Consider the following 25,332-nt stretch of genomic DNA (forward strand, 5'->3'; position numbering starts at 1 on the left):
GGGAGAACTGGGAGGGGGGGGAAGAGAGGGACAATCTGAAGTTAGAGAAGTCAATGTTCATACCGCTGGGGTGTAAACTGCCCAAGGGAAATAGCCTCAGAATGAAAGGACGTTCTTTTAGGAAGATGAGGAGGAATCTTTAGCCAGAGGGTGGTGAATCTGTGGAATTCTTTGCCGCATTCTTTTCCACGTCTGTGGAATTCTTTGCTGTGGATGCGAAGTCTATGGATATTTTTAAGGCAGAGATAGATAGATTCTTGAGTGTATCAGGGGTTATGAGCAGAAGGCAGGAGAATGGGGTAAGGAGGGAGAGATATATCAGCCATGATTGAATGGCATAGTAGACTTGATAGGCCGAATGGCCTAATTCTGCTCCCATCACTTATGACCTTATTCACTAACAGAGCTATGCTGGTGATTTCCTGGTTGCAACATGATTTGGAGCAGAAAGTTACTGGAATTGGCCAGCATTTACCCTGGAAAATCTGATACCGGATTTGGTTCCAACCTGGTACAAATTCTACAGACCCATTCATTTCAATATTACAGCCGCAAGGAGAAAAGCTACTTTTTACAAATAGACTCTGTTGGCAGCAATATTTTCAACTGGTTGAGCATAAGAGTCATAGAGCAGCTTTATAGAACTTTGCCACATTTGGAGTATTGTATGCAGTTCTGATCACTCCAATATAGGAAGGATATAGACAATAGACAATAGGTGCAGGAGGAGGCCATTCGGCCCTTCGAGCCAGCACCGCCATTCAATGTGATCATGGCTGATCATTCTCAATCAGTACCCCGTTCCTGCCTTCTCCCCATACCCCCTGACTCCGCTATCCTTAAGAGCTCTATCTAGCTCTCTCTTGAATGCATTCAGAGAATTGGCCTCCACTGCCTTCTGAGGCAGAGAATTCCACAGATATGCAGGTTTTTGGAAAGGGTACAGAAGCAGTTAACCAAAATGATGCCTGGATTAGGGGACATTAGCTACAGGGAGAGGTTGGACAGACGTGGATGGTTTTCTCTGGAACACCAGAGATTGAGGGGAGACCTGATACAAGTATATACATTTGAGAGGCATAGATTGGTTCGAACAGACAATCCTTTTCCCCAGCATAGCTTTAAGATGAAAGGGTCAAAGTTTAAAGGAAATGTCCGTACAATTAAAAATATATATAAACAGAGGGTGGAGATTGCCTGGCACACACTGCTGGGGCTTGCGGTGGAGGCAGATATGCCAGTGGCATCCAAGAGACTTTTGAATAGGGCATGGATGCGGCACTTCGATCGCCCCGACTGCAGATGGTTCGACGGTCCCGTCCGTGGGAGAATAAAGAGTGAAGAGGATTAGACTTTATTGCTTTCCATCACAGTGAGGAATGAGGGGAATCCGCTGTGGTGGAAGCTTATGTTAACTTTTATGTGGTTATGCATTTGTTGCTTTTTTATAGTATGACTGGATGGTAAATAGCGTTTCACTGCACCTTAATTGGTACACGTGACAATAAAATACCCTTTGAACCGTTGGATATGCAGGGAATGGCAAGATATGGATTATGTGCAGGCAGAGAAAAGTTGGTCTTGGCATCATGTTTGGTACGGACATTGTGGGCTGAAGGGCCTGTTCCTGTGCTGTACGGTTCTGTGTTATATGAGAGGGAGGCTGCAGTCCAAAGAGAAAAGGGGCAGTATTCAGAAAAGGGAGGGAATTGAGAGGCTTGGAACATGTATTTGGCAATGATCTACGAGGTCAACATAGAATTGGCAGGATTGCTACTGCACATCATGGTGAATCATTAGCAGTAAATTTTTAATAAGACTTGGTGGATCAAATGTCCCTGGATGCAGACCGCTGCTAACACAGCCTGTGTTACTGACTCACTCTGACTAACCTGTTGCAGATACAGCAGGCTGAGGGAGTTGATACACATACATGTAAATATGCAAAAAGTATTTTCACTGTGCAGTTGCATATGTAACAGATAAAGCTCGGTTGAATGCATGCCTACACACACTCCTGCACATACCTGCTGCACACACGCGCGATGACCAATCTGCATTGAGGACCCAGCGCTGCCCTCGCAGCTGCGGCTTGCCTGCAGTCCATTGTCTTTTGTGTTTTTTGTTGTTTTTGTCTTAATTGTAGTTTAAATATGATGTAGTGTTTGTGGTTGTGTGCTATGTGGGTGGGGGGGGGGGGGGGGTGGGAACTGTAACATTGTCTCTCCCGAACGGAGACCCGACCTTTGTTTCTATGTCGTGTCTCCGTTCCCGCTGCGGCCTACCACCGGCCATGCACCTGGAGCTGGCGGCCTCCGGCTGGGACCACCTGAGCTCTGGTTCGCAGAGCCCGTGGCCCGGACTCACCACCTGCGGCGCTGGCTGCCTTCGGAGGCTGTGGGAGCGGCTGCGACTCATCTCCGGAGGCTTCGGCGCAGGCCGCCTGGACGTGGGAAGCCCGCAGGCCCCTGGGTGGGGGCCGACATCGGGAGCTCCGGCAGCGGCAGCGTCTTCGTCCGCCCCGAATCGTGGGGCTTGGGTCGGCCGCCGCGGACCTTTCACCGTCCGTTAAGGCCTGAAATAGGCCGTGGGATTTTCTCCGCCCGGCGCGGCGCTTCAATGTCGGGAGCCCCGACCGCCCCGACGGGGCAACTTCAACAGCCTGACCACGGGAGAAGACGGCAGGGAAGAGAAAAAGACATTCTGGCCTTCCATCACAGTGGGGAGGGACTGGAGGAGACTCACTGTGATGGATGTTTCTTTTGTTTGGTGTTAGTTTATGATTGTATGTGTTATTGCATTTTTATTGATTATTCTTATTGATCTTATTGTTGAACTGCGGGTAATTTTTCATTTCACTGCACATTTATGTGTATGTGACAAATAAATGACTATTGACTATTGACAAGGGACTGCAAACCCCAACAGATCCAACTGAAGGAGATAGTCCACAGCAATAAGTGGCTTGTCCTCTGCACTTGATTCATGAATGCAGCTGATCTTGCAAAGCCCAACTTCACAAAGGCAGCCTCAACTCGGGGAAATAAACACTTTAATCGTGCTGAACAAACAGAACTTCATTCTGCTGCTAGCTCCATTCTGCCTTATCTGAGGTTAGCAGACTGCAGAGGTTTACCTCTGTATGCCAGTAAACAGAGAAACCACAGGACAAGATGACCAGGACCCCCTCTACCACCTTGGTCCCTCCTCTGCCTCTCATCCTCAGACAATATAAAAATTAACATCACGAACATAAGCTTTCCCATAAGAATACATTTCATTTTCCAAACGTTTCTGTCCCATTCAACATCGGCCAAGTGGGATGTTTTTAAAGGTATACTGAAGAAATCTCAGGTTGTGTACGTCCCCGTTAGAGTGATGGGCCAAGAGGGCAAATGTAAGGAAGCTTGGCTAATGAGGGTGATTGAAACATTAGTCAAAAACAAGAAGGATGCGTGGGACAGGTATAGGCAGTTGGGATCATGTGCATCCCTGGAGGAGTTTCAGGAACTAAGGAGTAAACTAAAAAAGGAAATCAGAAGGGCAAAAAGGAGGCCAGGAGATAACTCTGGCGGGTAGCATTAAGGACAATCCCAAAAGATTTTATAAATACATAAGGGGGAAAAGGGTAACTTGAGCGAGAGAGTGGGACCTCTCAGGAATCAAAGCGGTCTCCTCTGTATGGAGCCACAGGAGATGGGCAAGGTATTTCTCCTTTGTATTTACCAAGGATAAAGACAGTAGGATGGAGGAATTTGGAGCAGTCACTGGAAGTCAAGTCAAGTCTATTTGTCACATGCACATACACGATGTGCAGTGAAATGAAAGTGGCAATGCTTGCGGATTGTGCACAAAAAAGAATTACAGTTTCAGCATATAAATAAAAGTTAATACAGAGAAGACAAAATTTAGTCCCTGGAGTTATAAAAGTTAACAGTCCTGATGGCCTGTGGGAAGAAATTCCGTCTCATCCTCTCCGTTTTCACAGCATGACAGCGGAGGCGTTTGCCTGACCGTACCATCTAGAACAGTCCGTTGCTGGGGTGGCAGGGGTCCCTCATAATCTTGCTTGCTCTGGATCTGCACCTCCTGATGTATAGGTCCTGCAGGGGGGCGAGTGTAGTTCCCATGGTGCGTTCTGCTGAACGCACTACTCTCTGCAGGGCCTTCCTGTCCTGGGCAGAGCTGTTCCCAAACCAGACTGTAATGTTGCCGGACAGGATGCTTTCTACATCCCCAGAGTAGAAGCAATGAAGGATCCTCAGAGACACTCTGAATTTCCTCAGCTGTCTAAGGTGGTAAAGGCACTGCTTTGAGAGCAGTCTGGTTTACTGTCGATGAAGTACTGAAGGTACTGTCGTGTTTGAAGGTAGACAAATCTCCATGGCCTGATCTGATATATCTGAGGACATTGTTGGAAGCTAGAGAGGAAATTGCGGGAGCCCTGGTTGAAATTTACAGTCGTCCTTAAATACAGGACAGGTGCCGGAAGACTGGAGGGTGGCAAATGTTGTACCTCTTTTCAAGAAGGGCTGCAGGTAAAAATGTTGGGAACTATAGGCCGGTGAGCTTAACATCTGTAGTTGGTAAGTTACTGGAGAGTACTCTGAGGGATACGATATACAGGCATTTGGATGGGCAAGGGCTGATTAGGGATCGTCAGCATGGTTTTGTACATGGTAGGTCGTGTCTCACAAATCTGATTGATTGTTTTGAAGACGTGACCAAAAAGGTTGATGAAGGCAGAGCTGTTGATGTTGTGTATATGGACTTCAGTAAGGCGTTCGACAAGGTTCCGCATGGTAGGCTGCTCTGGAAGGTTAGATCGCATGGGATCCAAGGAGAGATAGCTGAATGGATAGCAAATTGGCTCCATGGAAGGAAGCAGAGGGTATGGTGGAAGGTTGCTTCTCAGACTGGATGCCTGTGACTAGTGGTGTGCCTCAGGGTTCGGTGCTGGGCCAGTTACTGTTTGTCGTCTACATCAATGATTATGATGAGAACATACAGGGCAAGATTAGCAAGTTTGCTGATGATACAAAAGTTAGTGGTTTTGCAGATAGTGAAGATGGTTGTGAATGATTGCAGCAGGATCTGGATCAATTGGCCAGGTGGGCAGAGGAATGGTTGATGGAATTTAATACAAAGAAGTGTGAGGTGTTGCATTTTGGGATGTCGAACAAGGGCAGGACCTACACAGTAAATGGTAGGCTCCTGGGTAGTGTTGTAGAGCAGAGGGATCTAGGAGTACAGGTGCATGGTTCCTTGAAGGTCGAGTCGCAGGTAGATAAGGTGGTCAAAAAGGGCTTTTGCCACTTTGGCCTTCATCAGTCAGAGTATAGAGTGTAGACGTTGGGAGGTCATGTTGCAGTTGTATAGGACGTTGGTGAGACTGCATTTAGAATAATGTGTTCAGTTCTGGGCACCATGTTATTGGAAAGATATTGTCAAGCTCGAAAGGGTTCAGAAAAGATTTACGAGGATGTTGCCAGGACTAGAGGGTGTGAGCTACAGGGAGAGGTTGAGTAGGCTGTGTCTCTATTCCATGGAGCGCAGGAGGATAAGGGGTGATCTTATAGAGGTGTATAAGATCATTATTCACAAAATGCTGGAGTAACTCAGCAGGTCAGGCAGCATCTCGGGAGAGAAGGAATGGGTGACGTTTCGGGTCGAGACCCTTCTTCAGATCATGATTCTTAAGATCATGAGAGGAATAGATCGGGTAGATGCACAGAGTCTCTTGGCCAGTAGGGGAATCGAGGACCAGAGGACATAGGTTCAAGGTGAAGGGGAGAAGATGCAATAGAAATTCAAGGGGTAATGTTTTCACTCAAAGGGTGGTGGGTGTATGGGACCAGCTGCTAGAGGAGGTAGTTGAGACTGGGACGATCCCAACGTTGAAGAAACACGTAGACAGGTACATGGATAGGACAGGTTTGGAGGGATATGGACCAAGCGCAGGCAAGTGGGACTCGTGTAGCTGGGACATTGTTGGCCGGTGTGGGCGAGTTAGGCCGAAGGGCCTGTTTCCACACTGTATCACTCTATGAGCACAATTATTTAGTTATCCTGATAAGATTTGATCTTAATGTAAGAGATGACACAAACACAATTATTGTTGCTGCTGCAGGCATCCATCAAACCCTTAAAGACACACCATACCACAGCTTGGAATACTTCAAAAGAGCAGATTACAGGTTAGTTGTTGTTCAAGACATTTTGTTTTCTGTTGTCCAGTTCTTCATTGCATTTGTGCATTTTTTGGGGCATTGAATAAATAAACAAGGAGGGAAAATGCATCACTCTTATCAGAAAGCTCAACTTTGAACAAAGTCCAGTTTTCCAAAGTAGAAACCCGCTTAGATTTGTTAATCAAACCCATTAAAAGTTTGAAGAAGGGTCTCGACCCGAAACATCACCTATTCCTTTTTTCCAGAGATGCTGCCTGAACCGCTGAGTTACTCCAGCATTATGCATCTATCTTACATTAAAAATAAACATTGCTTACCTCAGGGATAACCTGCGTGATACCAAATGCAGCGAGACTTTGATGCATCATGTTTACATTGAGTGATTGTATCACTTCTTCAGAAGGTATTGGATGTAATAAACCACGTTCACGGTTTATTGGAGCGATATAAAATTCAATGCAGTTTTTCTTTTCCTGTGTAATTTTCCAAAACACAAAAAAAAACAAGACAATAATTTAATTGCATAAACAATTCCCAAAACACAAAGCTCAGTTTTCTGCATATCAACAGAAGAAATAATTTTACCCTGGACATGCAGTGCCACATTTCCAAAAGTATTTAGAATAAATCCTGAGAGGAAGCAGGACTCCTCAGAGAGGGTCTGAAGAAGGGTCTCAACCCAAAACGTCACGCATTCCTTTTCTCCAGAGATACTGCCTAATCCTGCTGAGGTACACCAGCATTTTGTGTCTACCTTAGGAGGTAGGAATTATTTGCATTACATTTGCTGTCCAATGGTGAATAATAAGAGTTAAAAAGCTGATGCACTGTTATCTCCATCAGACTGCAGGGAGAATGGAATGAATTATTGGTGTGTCTTTCACAGGGCTCTGAGTAAGATTGCGCACAAAAGGTTGGATTAGTTCTTGTCAGCCTGCAATAGCTATTCTCTAGATTCCAAGTAATTGCCTGCAATTTGAGATAAAACCGATATGTGCGACTGATTTGTTCTTTGGCAGAAAAGTACAATTCACAAAGGATTGTAATAGTTGATATTTGATCAAGCTGGAAGCAAATAGCTTTGTCGATTTAGTTTGATCACCACAACAGTGGTGCAGTCACATTTATTAAACACAATGCTATACCTCTGAAGAAGGGTCTTGATCCGAAACATCACGCCCATTTCTTCTCTCCAGAGATGCTGCTTGACCCGCTGAGTTACACGAGCTTTTTGTGTCTATCTTCATGCTATACTTTAAGATCGACTTATTTCCACTCCTGATTTGAGGATTCTGAAGTGGCTGAGGAGGTCAACGTGGGAAATGTAAATTCTACCCCATTTGGAACAGGAGATGGCTCTCAGGGTCGACATTGAGAAGGTTGTGAAGGAGGAACACTCCTTCCACTGTCCACACAAGGCTTCGGTGTGCTGGTTGTGCACGGACTCAAGTTTCTCTAATCCTTCTTGAATTCTCCTTCTCCACTTTAAGGACTTAGGCCCAGAGCTTCCAAAGACTCAATAGGGAAGACATACTTCTTCAACAAAGCTTTGAGCTCACCCTTTAATTGCTTTTGGTTTACCACTGGTATTCTTCCATTCCAGAGCTCAGAACAGAGTGTTTTTAATCTGGTGTCAGGCATGCAAACAGAATGGTAAATAAAGCCTCGATACTGGGGCATTGGCATGGCACATGGGTTTACATATCTATCCAATGACCTGGTGGATTTTTGCTGAGACAGCATTTTGACTCTACTTTTTCAGTGCTTTGAGATGCCTGCCTTTGATCGTTCCGTTCTCAAGAAGCATGCACGAGTTGAGTGAACACTGTTGCCAGGTAGATTATGCAATTTGTGCTAGTGTTGATATCAAACGCTCATCATATGTTAACCCACTCATTTCTGGAATAATTTGTGCTGGTGTTGACATCTTACTTGTTGCACCATGGCCTGGTATGGTAATTCCAGTGCACGGGAACGTAGGAGGCTGCAGAGAGTGGTGGACTCACCTCAGTACCCCACGGGCACAGCCCTCTCCTCCATTCAGAGCATCTACATGAGGCAATGCCTCAAGAATTACCAAACCAGGCCACGGTACAACAAGTGAGATGTCAACACTACCACAAATTATTCCAGAAATGAGTGGGTTAGCATATGATGAGCGTCTGACAGCATTAGGCCTCTACTCGCTGGTGTTTAGAAGGTTGAGGGGGGACTTCATTGAAACATACAGAATAATGAAAGGCAGAGAGAGAGTGGATGTGGAAAGGATGTTTCCACTCGTGGGAGAGTCTAGGACCAGAGGTCAGAGCCTCAGAATTAAAGGGCATCCCTTTAGAAAGGAGGTGAGGAGGAACTTCTTTAGTTAGAGGGTAGTTAATCTGTGGAACTCATTGCCACAGGGGGGCTGTGGAGGATGCCAGTGGATATTGTTAAGGCAGAGATGGACAAATTCTTGATTAGAACAGGTGTCAAGGGTTATGGGAAGAAAGCAGGAAAATTGGATTAGGAGGCAGAGATCAGCCATGATTAAATGGCAGAGTAGACTTGATGGGCCGAATGGCCTAATTCTACTCCTATAACTTGTGAAGGCAGCATTTATCATCAAGGACCCCCATCAACATGCCTCTTCTCACTGCTACCATCGCACAGGAGCTAGAGAAGCCTGAAGTCCCATACCCCTAGGTTCAGGAACATCTATTTGCCTACATCTATCAGACTTTTGATTTGACTTGCACAACCTTAATCCTACCTCAGCAATGGAACACTACACAACCAAGGACTTGTTTAAAATTAAAAAAAATTATGTTTTTGCACTCATGTAATTTTTAGAAATTATTTTAGGAATTTTGTGTGTCATTTATGTATAATTTGTTTCTGTGTGTTTGTCTATGTGCCTGTGATGCTGTTGCAAGGAAGATTTGTCATTGTACTGGTACTTCATCATGCTTGTGCATATACCTGATTTAACTTGAATTCATTTCATCTTCAAACACTCAATCAACAGAGGCTGTGCTGGCATATTGAAGCCAGTGTTGAATTGACTCCTAAAGCAAAGGAAGTGGTCCATATTCTCCAGGATCTCATACAGAATCTTTAATGACAGGGGGCAAAGTGGTCCAGGAGACATATGTTGGTAGAGAGGCTGGATCTTGTAGATGTTGAATGAAAGACACTTCCTCTCATTTGTCGTTGTTAGAATGTTAAATTCCACACTACCGTGTCTGATACAAGAGTCCTACGTTATTATTTTTCACCACTTCTCGAAGTGGCCGAGGCAAATTTTAAGTGATTGAAAAGGTAACTTACATCAAGGTGATTAATGTGAACTTGCTGTGGCAAAAGTCCCAAAGCAGCTGCAATTCCTTCACGGAATATCCGAAGTAAAGTAACATTAATTTTTTTAACGTCCATTTGCATTGTCTGAAAAGACAAAAGAAAAAATGTTCAATTGTGAACGTTAAGGATTTCATCAGGAGCAACCATAAACGTCCCAGTAAATATAGTTGGATACACGGACAGCTCAAAGGATTTCAGCCAAAATTTCAGTATCGCTAAAGCAGCTTGCCGTGTCACCAAGATATTGTTATTAAACGTCTAGGAAAGATACTGTTTATTTGCAAAGTCGGCAGAATGGCATTATTAGATTTCTCAGTTGTAATGCAATACTCCGTTAGTTTCAGAGTGCACTATTCTATTTATCTTGAGCCTTACAGCTGCAACCATATCTTCTTGGCCTTAAAGGGACTGACTCGTATTACAAGCAACCTTCTTCCATCCACCGGAGACTGATACTGCTTAAAGAATCAATAATGCTATGATGGGAAAGGATGGAGAGGTTTCTCCAAGGGAGTTGGACGGACTGGTGAGCAGTTTTTATTCCAAAGATGTTTTATTCTAGGCAAGAATAGTTATCGGGGACGTTTAGCGGTACAGCACTGCATTCGTGACAGGATATCACCAGAGAAAGCTCATGATGAACCTTGCATAATATGAGTGCATTCTATGGGAAGCCTTGCATATTAGCAAATGTATCTACCTGTTCTGCTACTTACATTGGTTGAAAGAAAAACAGCCAAAGCCTTCTCGCTTGAGTACAGAGTTTGTCATACGTAATTGGAGTAGAAATTGGCCATTCGGCCCATCAAGTCTACTCCGCCATTCAAACGTGGCTAACTCTCCCTCCTATCCCCATTCTCCTGCCTCCTCCCCATAATCTCTGACACCCATACTAATCAAGTTTGAATGATCTCCATATGATATCACCACATTTGTTCCTCACCCTCACCTCCAAATACTTTATTATTAAACAGAGATGCAAAGAGATCAGGATCAGAAGATTGGAAAGCTCGCAAGGCAAGGAAGCTGAAAGTGACCATGGCCCTGACCCTGACCACCAAGGCACATGCAGGGAGTTGTATATAAAAATGTACATGGGACATGTTGGCCAGTGTGGGCATGTTGGGCCAAAGGGCCTGTTTCCACGCTGTAAGACTCTATGACTCTTTGTGGGCGTCAGGCAGTGGATCATGATGTCCCACCCCTGCAAAGCCCCGATGGCCATTAGTTGGGCCTAGAATGCGAAAGTTTAAACACATTATTTATCATCACACATTTTTAAATGTTTCAATGGATTTGAATAAGTTAAAAAATGATAAAACTAGATTTTAAAATAATAAATTTACCTCAAACAAATTTCAGGCATAGAAATAAATTAAAACATATAAAAAGTTAAAGTAAAACTGGGAAAATACCATTTTAAAAGAGATCAGCAACCATATCCCTGCCATAACTCTGAGGCGCGAGATGGGAAGTGCATCTGGCCATGTTCCCAGCACAAAAGGGGTCCAGCCACAGGCCAGGAAGTTTAACACATAGGCATCAGACCTCTAGTTCACCTGTGTTGCACTGGATAGGCAATGAAGTTAGGAGAGAGCAAACCCCAGCCCAGCACTGCAATCCATACAAAGTGACATTTAAAAACAAACACCAGTCTCATTAAAATAGTCATCCCAAGTCAATGTAAAAGTATTAGATCAATCTACTCTCAGAGCAGTTACCATGATCTTTCACAACTAGGGTTGCCAACTTCCTCGCTCCCAAATACGGGACAAGGTGATGTCACCGCCCCGTGCCCCACGTGACCTCACCCAGCCAGCGGCCACGTGCACCCGCTCCACCAATGGCAGCCACCTGGGCCGGGAGGCGGGTTGCCATGCAACCTCCGTTAGGCGGCGCCCGGGCCTCCAGACGTAGACTATCCGCAGCTAAAATGTCGGAAACCTAGAGTGTCAAGACCTACAGCGTCAGGGCCTACAACATCCAGGCCTAATAAGGGACAAGGGTGGTCCCATACGGGACAAACCAATTTAGCCCAAAATACAGGATGTCCCGGCTAATACGGGACAGTTGGCAACCCTGTTCACAATCCTTCCCAGGGTTCTTCACCAGTGTGGCAACTAAACATTAGCCAGCTCAACTTATGTCACACGATACAATGATCAAAAAATAGAATTGGCGGTTTTGAGAGTGATTGGGTAGTCGCATAGTATGTTGGAGAACAAAGGAAAGGCAATTTTTGATGGAGGATTTAACAATAAACATATGGAAACTTCATCTAAAGCACAATGAAACTAACTTGCAAATTAGTTTCATCTCAGAGAAAAATGCTTGAGAACTTAATATTAAAAGAATGCACCTCTTCCTCTTCGTTCGGTTAACTGCTTGAGAATCAACAATCTGCCTTTTTATTTAATATTTCAAAAAAACACTAATTCACTATACCAAAAATGACTTAATGTAGCACAAGAACTACTGTTCTGCCCACAATATTTGCAGCAAATTCAACTTTTATCATTGAGTGAAAAACAAGAAACTGAAAAACAAAAAAAGGTTTAAATATTTGATGGAACTTTCAAGGCTTTTGTAATGACCTCCAAAGAATTAAATTCAAAGCCAGAAATAAATGTTGTAAATTATAAATGGTTGCCCGGGTTATTATAACTAATCAGGAAATGACTGTCTTTTCTTGGACAGAAAGGTTAAATGTTGAATTGCAATTAAAATGCATCTCCATACCTCTAGGTGTGTTTGATTATGAAACCTCTTCCTGCACAGAACAAAACATGAAATATGTTTCCTGCTGTTATAGTTATGCCTGCTACCCTCATTAACTATGGCTGTTTCTTCGGCAATTAGAAATGTCTCTTGAGTTCCCATTTGATTATATACTCGTTCTTGGGAGGTCATCATGATCTTTGTGGTCTGTAGAAATATCACAGACAATTTTCTCCACAAAATGAAGTGCAAAATAATATTGATATTGCTTCTCATACGGGAACAGAACATGTCAACACTTCAAGAATACTTTGCTTCAGAGATTTAAGCTTCTAAGATTTTGCAATAGAATTTAAATGTCAAATAATTTCTGTTTACAGCTTTAAGAAATTAAAATCCTGCGCTTTGAGGGTATTATAATTTTAATATCACAATAGCAATAATATTTAATTACGTAAGTGTCACTGTGTAACTCAAATCCTACCAATATTCTCAGCAGGCTAGACGTTATCAGCAACAATAACATCATATCATAACATTATCATAACAGATCATATCATAAGAGCATCAAACAGCACAAGCTGTGAAAGCTTTAAGGAATATTAAAAGTTGATATTAACTGAAAGAAAAGGAGGTCATAGTCATAGAGTGATACAGTGTGGAAAAAGTTTGGCCCAACTCGCCCACACCAGCCAACAATGTCCTAGCTACACTAGTCCCACTTGCCTGCGTTGGTCCATATCCCTCCAAACCTGTCTTATCCATGAACCTGTGTCAGTGTTTCTTCAATGTTGGGATAGTCCCAGTCTCAACTACCTCCTCTGGAAGCTGGTTCCATACACCCACCACCCTTGGTGTGAAAACGTTACCCCTCCGATTCCTATTAAATCTTTTCCCCTTCACCTTGAACCTATGTCCTCTGGTCCACGATTCTCCTACTCTGGGCAAAAGACTGTGCATCTACCCGATCTATTCCTCTCATGATTTTGTAGACTTCTATAAGATCTCCCCTCATCCTCCTACGCTCCATGGAATAGAGACCCAGCCTACTCAACTCTCCCTATAGTTCACATCCTCTAGTCCTGGCAACATCCTTGTAAATCTTTTCTGAACCCTTTCAAGCTTGACAATATCTTTCCTATTACTTGATGCCCAGAACTGAACACAATATTCTAAATGCAGTCTCACCAATGTCTTGTACAACTGCAACATGACCTCCCAACTTCTATACTCAATACTCTGACTGATGAAGGCCAAAGTGCCAAAAGCCTTTTTGACCACCTTTCTATCTGCGACTCGACCTTCAAGGAACCATGCACTTGTACTCCGAGATCCCTCTGCTCTTCATCATTACCCAGAGGCCTACCATTAACTGTGTAGGTCCTGCCCTTGTTCGACGTCCCAAAATGCAATACCTCACACTTCTTTGTATTAAATTCCATCAACCATTCCTCAGCCCACCTGGCCAATCAATCCAGATCCTGCTGCAACCGTTCACAACCATCTTCACTATCTGGAAAACCACTAACTTTTGTGTCATCAGCAAACTTGCTAATCTTGCCCGGTATGTTCTCATCCAAATCATTGATGTAGATGACAAACAGTAACTAACGGGCTCAGCACCGAAAACCGAGGCACACCACTAGTCACATGCATCCAGTCTGAGAAGCAACCTTCCACCATCAACCACTGCTTCCTTCCATGGAGCCAATTTGCTATCCATTCAGCTATATCTCCTTGGATCCCATGCGATCTAACCTTCCAGAGCAACCTACCATGCGGAACCTTGTCAAACGCCTTACTGAAGTCCATGTACACAACATCTACAGCTCTGCCCTCATCAACCTTTTTGGTCACGTCTTCAAAAAAAATCAATCATTTGTGAGACACGACCTCCCACATACAAAACCATGCAATCCCTAATCAGCCCTTGCCCATCCAAATGCCTGTATATCCTACCCCTCAGAATACTCTCTAGGAACTTACCAACTACAAATGTTAGGCTCACCGGCCTATAGTTCCTAGCATTTTCCCTGCAGCCCTTCTTGAAAAGATGTACAACATTTGCCACCCTCCAATCTTCCGGCGCCTCTCTTGTATTTAAGGACGACTCGCAAATTTCAACCAGGGCTCCCTCAATTTCCTCTCTAGTTTCCCACAATGTCCTCAGATATATCAGATCAGGCCCTGGAGATTTGTCTACCTTCAAAAACTCAACAGTACATCTTCGACGGTAACCCTGACTGCTCTCAAGACACTTCCAGTGACTGCTCCAATTTCCTCCTTCCTACTGTCTTTATCCTCTGTAAATACAGAGGAGAAATACTCATTTAGGACCTTGCCCATCTCCTGTGGCTTCACACAGAGGTGACCACTTTGATTCCTGAGAGGATCCACTCTCACTCCAATTAACCTTTGCCCACTTATGTAATTATAAAATCTTTTGGGATTGTCCTTAATGCTAACCGCTAGAGCTATCTCATGGCCCTTTTTTGCCCTTCTGATTTCCTTTTTTAGTTTACTCCTTAGTTCCCTAAACTCCTCCAGGGATGCACTTGATCCAGCTGCCTATTCCTGTCCCATGCATCCTTCTGTTTTTGACTAACGTCTCAATTTCCCTTGCCAACCAAGCTTCCTTACGTTTGCCTGCTTTGCCCTTCACTCTAACGCGGACATACACCCCACCACTGGTCATATCTTCCCATCCCCTCCCCTCTCTGCGTTCCGCAGAGACCGTTCCCTCCGTAACTCCCTGGTAAAAACCGAACTTGTCTCCACCTACCTCAACTCCATCCTATCCCTCCCGGTTAAATCCATCCCCACCTACGTCCAAGACACCTCACACGCCCTCCATCTCCTCGATAACTTCCGGTTCCCAGGCCCCCACTCCCTCATCTTTACCATGGATGTCCAGTCACTCTACACTTCCATCCCCCACAAGGATGGTCTCGAAGCCCTCCGTTTCTTCCTCGACCGCAGAACAGCCAATCCCCATCTACCAACACTCTCCTCCACCTAGCAGAGCTGGTTCTTACCCTCAACAACTTCTCCTTTGACTCCTCCCACTTCCTCCAAACCAGAGGCGTAGCTATGGGCACTCGCATGGGCCCTAGCTACGCCTGCCTCTTCGTCGGGTACGAAGAACAATCCCTGTTCCGGGCGTACACCGGCCCCAACCCCGAACTCTACCTCCGCTACATCGACGACTGCATTGGTGCTACCTCTTGTACCCATGCAGAACTCTCTAACTTCATACACTTCACCTCCAATTTCCATCCTGCCCTTAAATATACCTGGACTATCTCCGACATCTCCCTCCCGTTTCTGGACCTCACCATTTCCATCACAGGAGACAGACTAGTGACGGACATTTACTATAAACCCACCGACTCACACAGCTATCTGGACTACACTTCTTCCCACCCGGTCCCCTGCAAAACGTCTATCCCCTACTCCCAATTCCTCCGTCTACGCTGCATCTGCGCCCGAGATGAGGTGTTTCACACTAGGGCTTCAGAGATGTCCTCGTTCTTCAGGAAATGGGGCTTCCCCTCCTCCATTGTAGATGAGGCTCTCACTAGGGTCTCTTCTACATCCCGCAGCTCCGTTCTTGCTCCCCCTCCCCCCACTCGCAACAAGGACAGAATCCCCCTCGTTCTCACCTTCCACCCCACCAGCCAGCGGATCCAGTGAATCATCCACCAACATTTCCGTCACCTACAACGGGACCCCACCACTGGCCATATCTTCCCATCCCCTCCCCTCTCTGCGTTCCGCAGAGACCGTTCACTCCGTAACTCCCTGGTCCACTCGTCCCTTCCTACCCAAACCACCCCATCCCCGGGCACTTTCCCCTGCAACCGCACGAGATGCAACACCTGTCCCTTTACCTCCCCCCTCAACTCCATCCAAGGACCCAAACAGTCTTTCCAGGTGCGACAAAGGTTCACCTGCACCTCCTCCAACCTCATCTATTGCATCCGCTGCTCTAGATGTCAACTTATTTACATCGGTGAAACCAAACGCAGGCTCGGCGATCGCTTCGCTGAACACCTGCGCTCGGTCCGCATTAATCAAACTGATCTCCCGGTGGCCGAGCACTTCAACTCCCCCTCCCATTCCCAGTCTGACCTTTCTGTCATGGGCCTCCTCCAGTGCCATAGTGAGGCCCACCGGAAATTGGAGGAACAACACCTCATATTTTGCCTGGGCAGCTTGCAGCCTAGTGGTATGAACATCGACTTCTCCAACTTTAGATAGTTCCTCTGTCCCTCCCGTCCCCTCCTCCTTCCCAGATCTCCCTCTATCTTCCTGTCTCCACCTATATCCTTCCTTTGTCCTGCCCCCCTGACATCAGTCTGAAGAAGGGTCTCGACCCGAAACGTCACCCATTCCTTCTCTCCCGAGATGCTGCCTGACCTGCTGAGTTACTCCAGCATTTTGTGAATAAAAACCTTCGATTTGTACCAGCATCTGCAGTTATCTTCTTATACTATTTATCATACACATCCTGAGCTTTCTTCACTACACTTTTAAAAACATCCCACTTGGCCGATGTTCCTTTCCCCTCAAATAACCTGCTCCAGTCAACTTGAGCGAGACCTTCTCTCATTCCCTCAAAGTTGGCCTTACCCCAGTTGAGCATTTTAACATGTGGGCTCTCTCCCTCACTAACTATCTTAAAACTAATTGAACTGTGGTCACTGGTCCCAAAAGGCTCCTCCACACACACTTCATTAACTTGCCATTCCCAATTTCCCAATACTAGATCCAGCATTTCCCTCTCACGTGTGGGGGTCTCCACATACTGCTTAAGAAAACTCTCCTGAACACTTTTGAGGAATTGCACCCCATCTGAACCCTCAATGCTATGATTTTCCCAGTCTATATTGGGAAAGTTAAAATCCCCTACTACAACAACATTATTTGACCTGCAGCTGTCTGCAATCTTCCGGCACATTTGTTCTTCTAATTCCCGTTGACTATTCAGGGGTCTGTAGTACACCCCTAACAAGGTGATCATCCCTTTCTTGTTCCTCAGCTCCACTCATATAGCCTCACTAGATGAACCATCCGTAATGTCACCTCTGAACACAGCCGTGACATCCTCCTTAACCAATAATACAACCCCCCCCCTCCTCTTTTTCCCTCACCCCTGTCTCTCCTGAAGCTCCTGTACCCAGGAACATTGAGCTTCCAGTCCTGCCCCTCCCTTAACCAGCTTTCAGTCATGGCTACAACGTCCCAGTCACTCGTACCTATCCATACCCTAAGCTCATCTGCCTTACCCGTCAGGCCCCTTGCATTAAAAGACGTGCAGTTTAAACCAACCCTCCATCCGCCCTCTCCGCCTTTCACCTGCCTATTCTGTCCACTAACCTTTCCCACACCACCCTCCATACCAACCTCTATCCTCTCACATACCTCTGACCTGCATGAGATCCCTTGCCAACCTAGTTTAAACCCTCCCGTGTGGCATGAGCAAACCTTCCCGCTAGGATGTTGGTCCCCCTCCAGTTTAGGTGCAACCCGTCCCTTTAATACAGGTCACCCTTGCCCCAGAAAAGATCCCAAATATCCAGAAATCTGAATCCCTGCCCCCTGTCCAAACTCCTCAACCACACATTCATTTCCCCTATCTTCCTGTTCTTACCTTCATTAGCACGAGGTACTGGAAGCAATCCTGAGGTCACTACCCTGCAGGTCCTGCTTTTCAGTCTTCTACCTAATTCTGTAAATTCTTGTTGCAGAACCTCCTTCCACCTCCGACATATATCATTTGTGCCAACATGCACAACAACCTCCGGCTGCTCCCCCTCACTCTTGATGCCTCGCAGCCGGACCCTGGCACCAGGGAGGCAACACACCATCCTGGAGTCTCACCCGCAGAATCTCCTATCCACACCTCTGACGATGGAGTCTCCCACCACTATGGCTCTGCCTGACGTCACTCTTCCCCTTTGAGCCTCGGCACCAGGGTTGGAATCACAGCCCTGGCTACCACTCAATCTTGTCGTGTCGTCCGCTCCCAAGAGGGCGTACCTGTTCTCAGTAGGTACAGCCACTGGGGTCTCCTGCGCTCCACGTTTACTCCTCGTCCTCACGGTCAACCACCTTCGCTCTTCCTGGACCCTTGGTGTGACAACCTCACTGTAGGTCCAGGAAACTCGTTTTCCCAGATGGCCCCGAGGTCATCCAACTGCCGCTCCAGTTCCCCAACACCTTTATTCAGGAGCTGCACCTGGACACAATTTCTGCAGGTGTAGTTTCCAGAAACACCAGCAGTGTCCCTGACTTCCCACCAACTGCAGGAAACACACTGTACCAACTTGCCTGCCATTTCTTCAGTGGACAAAAAAATCACAAATTTCGAATCAAGTGTAGCCTCCTTGCCTCGGCCTCCTCGCCAAAGACTCTTGAGCCAAAGACTCGCACTTTACTCACCAAGGCACTTCACCTCAACAAGAATCTTAAATTCCAACAATGACATGAAGGAGCATGTAACATCAGGCCAATAACGTATAAGGTGAACCTGTGGAACTCATTGCCTCAGATGGCTGTGGAGGCCAAGTCAAGAGATATTTTCAAGGTGGAGATTGACTTATTCTTGATTAGTAAGGGTGCCAGGGGCTGTGGGGAGAAGGCAGGAGAATTGGGTTGAGAGGGAAAGATAGATCAGCCATGACTGAATGGTGGAATGGCAATAAAAGCTTTTCATAACATCCACCCTCCTCCCTTCGTTTATTAAATGTATACATTCATAAGGTATAGGAGCAGAATTAGGCCATTCGGCCCATCGCATCAACTCCATCCTTAGTCCTTAGTTTAGTTTATTGCCACGTACTGGTATCACGTATTGGTATGTACAATAAACTAAACTACGGACTATGGAGTAGATGTGATGGGCCGAATGGCCTAATTCTGCTCCTATAACTTATGAATGTATACATTTAATAAACAAAGCAGGCATTGAGGGGCTTTTGTCCCTGTTTGAGAACCAGTGTCCCAGGATAATGGGTTGATCATTTTGGATCGAAATGTGCAGAAATGTCTTCACTTAGCAGGTTGCAACCCCTTGAGATCTATACCCCAACCGTCACTAAATGCCCTTTTTTTAAAGTATATTCAAAACTAAGAATGGTAAAGTTTGGACCACATGTAACATACAAGTATAGTGCAGATGGGTGAAATTGATGCAATCAATGACCACTTGTGGTAGAGTCATACAGCGGTGAAACAGGCCCTTTGGCCCAACTTGCCCATGCTGACCAACACGCCCCATCTACACTAGTCCCACCTACCTGCCTCTAAACCTATCATTTCCGTGTATCTGTCCAAATGCCTTTTAAACATTGCAATAGTACCTGCCTCAGCTACCTCCTCTGGAACATCCACCCTACTCCCTTTGTGCAAACATATTGCCCCTCAGGTTCCTATTAAATCTTTTCCCCCTCACCTTAAACTATGTCCTCTGGTTCTTGATTTGCCTACTCTGGGTAGAAGACTCTGTGCATTTACCTAATCTAATCACCTCCTTATCTTAGACATAGTTTTAGAGAATGGCCGGGCAAGGTTGATGGTTCATTTGGCCTTCTATTTGTGGGAGATTCCTGCACACTAATTGTGACATCACTGTGGATTTTTTTTGTTGAGGTTAGTTATAGCGACTTTCACAAGATTACAAAATTACTTTTTAGAATTTGAAATCTGCATTCATGACATAAATTTAAAATCACTGTAAAATTTCAGGTGTACTAATTAGTAATTTTACAAGATTACTCACAATTATCCTTTAGAATTTGCAACATGCATTTAATACAAGTCAAAATCACCACAAAGTTTTTAAAGGTTTATTAATTGGTCATTTGTTTGCAAGATTACTAACAGCTACATTTTAGAATTTTAAATATGCAATCTTAACACATATTTACAATCACGGCAAAGTTTTATGCTTAGTTCTATTGTGGGTTGGCATTCTAAGACAGGAAAGGTTCAGAATTGTCAAAGATGCCATTTTTTTCAGAAAAGACATTTAAGAAGGGTCTCGACCCGAAACGTCACCCATTCCTTCTCTCCTGAGATGCTGCCTGACCCGCTGAGTTACTCCAGCATTTTGTGATACCTTCGATTTGAACCAGCATCTGCAGTTATTTTCCTACATTGCTTTAATACCTTAAAGTTCATTAATCTTTGTCTTAAGAACACCATAGAACGTGGTGGATATCCTGTGACTGCCCCGTATTTGTACCTGAATCAAGGCTATTAAAAAAAAGAGGTCATGCACTCAATATCATTATTCTGTTTGTGAAAGCTTCCTGTGTTCAAGTTGCTCTATGACATGACTACAGTGACTATATTTCAAAGATATGTGTTTTGGCTCAAATACACTTTAGGACATCCTGAGGTAATGGAAGGTACAATATAACTGCAAGTCTTTCTTTTCTTAATTAGAATACAGAATACAGAATAGCTTTATTGTCATTCGTTTTACCGAACGAGATTAATTTGCCAGCAGCACAAAAAAACAAGAAACACAAGACACACATCCCCAACACAAACATCCATCACAGTGACTCCAAACACCCCCTCACTGTGATGGAGGCAAAAAAAACTTCCTCTCTCTTCCCCCATGCCCCTCCCACGGACAGACAGCTCGACCCCCACCGAGGCGACCGACCCGCACAGCCCCCGTAAGGAGATGGAAGGTCCCGCGGCCGAGCCACACCGGCGCTGTTAAGTCCCGCGGCCGTACCGGGCGATGGAAGGTTAATATGGCAGCTGCTCAGGTTAAGTAAATTGCAAAATGCGTAAATTAGGTGAAGAAACTAATTGCTTTCCAATATTAAAGTGCATATGAAATACAATTACAAAATACTTGGAATATAAAACATAACGGAGGAATTTTCATAAAACTGAAGACCAATTACGTTGAATTATCACTTCCATGTTCATTAATCTTTGTTAGTGTATGGAATTAGCGGTAGATTATCACTAGGTTTACAACGTCATTCACATTGAGTTAACAAGAGGCATATCTACTTATTGAACTTGATCTTATACCTACCACTTTGTGCATTAAAAGATAGATTGATCCACATTTAAAATACATTATCCAGTACATTAAATGGAATCATGCCTGACATAATTTACCACCCAATCAAAAAACATTTTTAGCACATTGAGCACGTGTTAGCGGCACGATGACGTAGCGGTAGAGTTGCTGCTTTACAACCCCAGAGACCCAGGTTTGATCCTGACAACGGGTGCTTGGCCATACAGAATTTGTCCATTCTCCCCGTGACTGCATGGGTTTTCCGCAGGAGCTCTGGTTTCCTCCCACACCGTAGATGTACAGGTTTGTAGGTTAAATGGCTTCGGTAAAATTGTAAATTGTCCCCAGTGTGTGTAGGATAATGTTAATGTGCGAGGGTTACTGGCTGGTGTGGACTCGGTGGGGCCGAAGGGCCGGTTTCCACACTGTAACTCTAAACTAAACTGTTAGATTGGAGAGTGGCAAGTGTCTAAAGTACTGCCACACAAGTAAATTGAGAGGTTAAAAGATCATTATTTGTCTCAAGAAGTTGCTAGTTTTTTCTTAAAGTGATCAGGAACCTGCAGCTCACCCTCACTGGGAATGCTTTATTACCTGTGATCGTTCGATGAATGAATTTTCATTGCTGGGTAGAAATGGAGTTTGTGTGAGGAGAATTTTAAAAAAGATGCGCAGATATAAATAACAAATAGACTTTCTATTAAAATCTAAATAACAGATTATCCTTTCCATTCACCGAAAAGCCAGAACGGGCGGGAAGAAAGAGATGATTACAACGAACTGGTGTCTTGGTTCTTGCTTCTTGGTTCTTGGTCCTCCAAAATATTCCAAATGGAATTTAAACTGGAGGTTTATGGTTACAAACCATAAACTGGAGGTATATTGTTCTAAAGGTTTATGGGCAAGGGTTATGGGGAGAAGGCAGGAAAATGGGATTAGGAAGCAGCGATCAACCATGATTGAATGGCGGAGTGGACTTGATGGGCCAAATGGCCAAATTCTACTCCTATAACTTGTGAAGTGGAGAGCTTAGGTTTTGTGAGCAAAATTGGAACTTTATATGCTGGACAATTCTAATTTACCAGCTAAATTTAATTAGTTTTTCTTTTGCAGTTATTTGTGTTTATTGAATTTGATTATTTACAATCCCACACACATAACTGCTAACTATTAGCAAAAATATTATCCTAGCAGAGTTCTCGCAAACAAACCAACCCATTGGGCCATCAGACTTTCCATTATGATGTGGTGATGACGTCAAGGTTTCCTGTTTGAATCTGTAACGTCCCAGGCCATTTAGATCACCACCAGGTCTTCCATGTTGACACATACATCCAGGAAATTATGGAAACCTTTCAGTGAGGTTGTTCTCCAGAGATGCTCAAGGTGAACACAATATTGTCCAAGACAGCTAGTAGCTACACTGAAGCTTCATTACTTTTAAACGGTTATTATTATTAACACGCAACACTCCAACAGTTCCATCCGTGTCCTCTCTCTCTCTCACACTCGCCCACACCACTTCACACACACACTCTCTTCCTCACACACACATGCACTCTCCCACACACACACACTCTCCCACAAACACACACACTCCCTCACACAAACACACACGCCCACACAGACTCTCCCATGCACATACACACTCTCCTTCACACACACACATTCTTCACACACACTTTCTTCACACACACTTTCACACACACTTCTTCACACACGCACTTTCCCACACACACATTCTCCCACGCGCACACTCGCCCACACATGCACTCGCTCACACACACGCACACACACACGCACTCTCCTGCACACACGCACTCTCCTGCACACCCGCACTCTCCCGCACACACGCACTCTCCCGCACACACGCACACTCGCCCTCACGCACGCACACTCGCCCTCATGCACGCACACTTGCCGTCACGCACGCACACTCTCCCACACACGCACACTCTCCCACACATGCGGACACTCGCCCTCACACACGCACACTCGCCCGCACACATTCGCACTCACAAGCACACTCATCCTCACAGGCACACTCGCCCTCACACATGCACACTTGCCATCACACGCACATTCACCCTCACACATGCAAACTTGCACTCATACATGCACACTTGCCCTCACATGCACACTCACCCTCACACGCACACTCGCCCTCATGCACGCACACTCGCGCTCAGGCAAGCACACTTGCTCTCACGCACGCACTCGCCCTCACACATGCACACTCGCCCTCACGCTCGCACACTCGCCCTCACGCTCGCACACTCGCCCTCACGCTCGCACACTCGCCCTCACGCTCGCACACTCGCCCTCACGCTCGCACACTCGCCCTCGCACACGGACACTCCCCCGCACACTCACCCACTCCCTCACACATACACACACACTCCCACCCTCCCATTCTACCACCTACCCACACACACACTCATGCACACATACTCCCATCAACTCTCCCTCACACACACCTTGTGTTTAGCATTAAATAATGTTTTGCCTTGGTCTTGTTGCAAGAGCTCCCATCCTCCGTGGATGTGACCTTGATCCTTTCTGCCTGTGCTAATCAGTGTCCTGCAGTGTACATGTAAACACAGATCCACAAGAGGCAAGGTAGCAAATTGCATCTTTGTGGGCAGCCTCTGAATTAGTTATAGCCTGACCCACTCAAGACAAGCAATTATTTTCATCAAAAACTTGGATGGAGACAACTGTGAAACATGAACACATAATTCAAAAATCAGTGAAACCTCCGTCATGAATGAAAATGAAACCAAACCTTTCCTTTTCACCATCCATATGTAAGAACGGAACATTAAAATAACAAACAGACCTATTAAACATCAAAAGCTCCCTAATTAAACATTTAAGTGTTGCAACAATTACGTACCAATGTATTTTTAACTGTAAAATACAAAACATTATCCACAGGTAAAGTCTTAAATGTAACATACGCACATTACATTAGCAGAGCAATCTTAAACGTACAGTCTTTCCTCAACAAACTATAATATTTATGATCTTTACCCTTATTTGCACAGGGTTTTTCCACTCACTGTTATAAAATCAATTTGTTATTTATTGTCCTTATATAGTTTACATAGGATCTAAATGCAGCTTCACTCTTATTCCTTAAATTACTCACCTTTACAATGTGCCAGAGGACACAGAGGTACACCATGGGCAGCATAGCCCAGCAGAAAGTCTTGTTTTTCCTCACAGCACTAACATTTAATCGGAGGCAGTTTATCCTTGCAGCATCTCTTTTCTCACGTTCCATCTTTTGTAAATCCATCATCATCCCATTCACTGTACGTGTCTCTCGCTAATATGGCAGCACATCGTACACCTCTGTCAAACAGCTAAGGGATTGTCTTATTTGTGGAGAGGTCTCAGCTCTGCTAAAGCTTATCCCTCAGAGAGGTTCTGTACCGGTAACTTCCAGAGCTGAACCACACAAGCATTAAATTGGGACACGGATGATTTTTTAACCTCAGCAGAAATAGGCAATTTAAAAACTGAACAAAAGAAAACAAATCGGGTCTGAAGAAGGGTCTCGACCCGAAACGTCACCCATTCCTTCTCTCCTGAGATGCTGCCTGACCTGCTGAGTTACTCCAGCATTTTGTGAAATAAATACCTTCGATTTGTACCAGCATCTGCAGTTATTTTCTTACACAAAAGAAAACAAATAGTATTCTTTAAAGCCGTGCTATCCACAATATTAGTCCATCCTTAAATCGGGCATTAATAGTCTAACTAAGAGCATACGTCAACCTTCTGTTACCAGTAGCAACATGACAAGTCATGTAAAACTTAGTTTATATGAGTGAGCACAACTACTGAACACAAAACAGTCAATTATACAGCAGTTGTTAACAGACCTGGATTGTTCATGTAGGGATTGAGAAATTCATCAAGCCAAGTGCTAAGAGTATAAACACTGACTGGCACATTTAATGAGATGAGTTCAGTCAACAGCAATTAACACTCTTGAGATACAGTGAAGCTGCTTACAATTTAACTGGT

General features: G+C 44.8%; 1 protein-coding gene across 1 annotated transcript in view; it reads right to left on the reverse strand.

Annotated features, from left to right (window-relative positions):
* Positions 1 to 25,332, reverse strand: part of LOC144603696 (receptor-type tyrosine-protein phosphatase R-like) — a 202,582-nt gene that overhangs the window by 142,920 nt on the left and 34,330 nt on the right. Inside the window, exons 3-4 of the mRNA XM_078417335.1 lie at positions 9,498 to 9,611; positions 6,509 to 6,664 (exon numbers count right to left, since the gene is read on the reverse strand). Coding sequence (XP_078273461.1) covers positions 6,509 to 6,664; positions 9,498 to 9,611 — 270 coding nt within the window. The remainder of the gene's footprint in view (positions 1 to 6,508; positions 6,665 to 9,497; positions 9,612 to 25,332) is intronic.

This window comes from Rhinoraja longicauda, chromosome 20 (genome assembly GCF_053455715.1).
Source record: "Rhinoraja longicauda isolate Sanriku21f chromosome 20, sRhiLon1.1, whole genome shotgun sequence".
NCBI classification, from domain to species: Eukaryota; Metazoa; Chordata; class Chondrichthyes; order Rajiformes; family Arhynchobatidae; genus Rhinoraja; species Rhinoraja longicauda.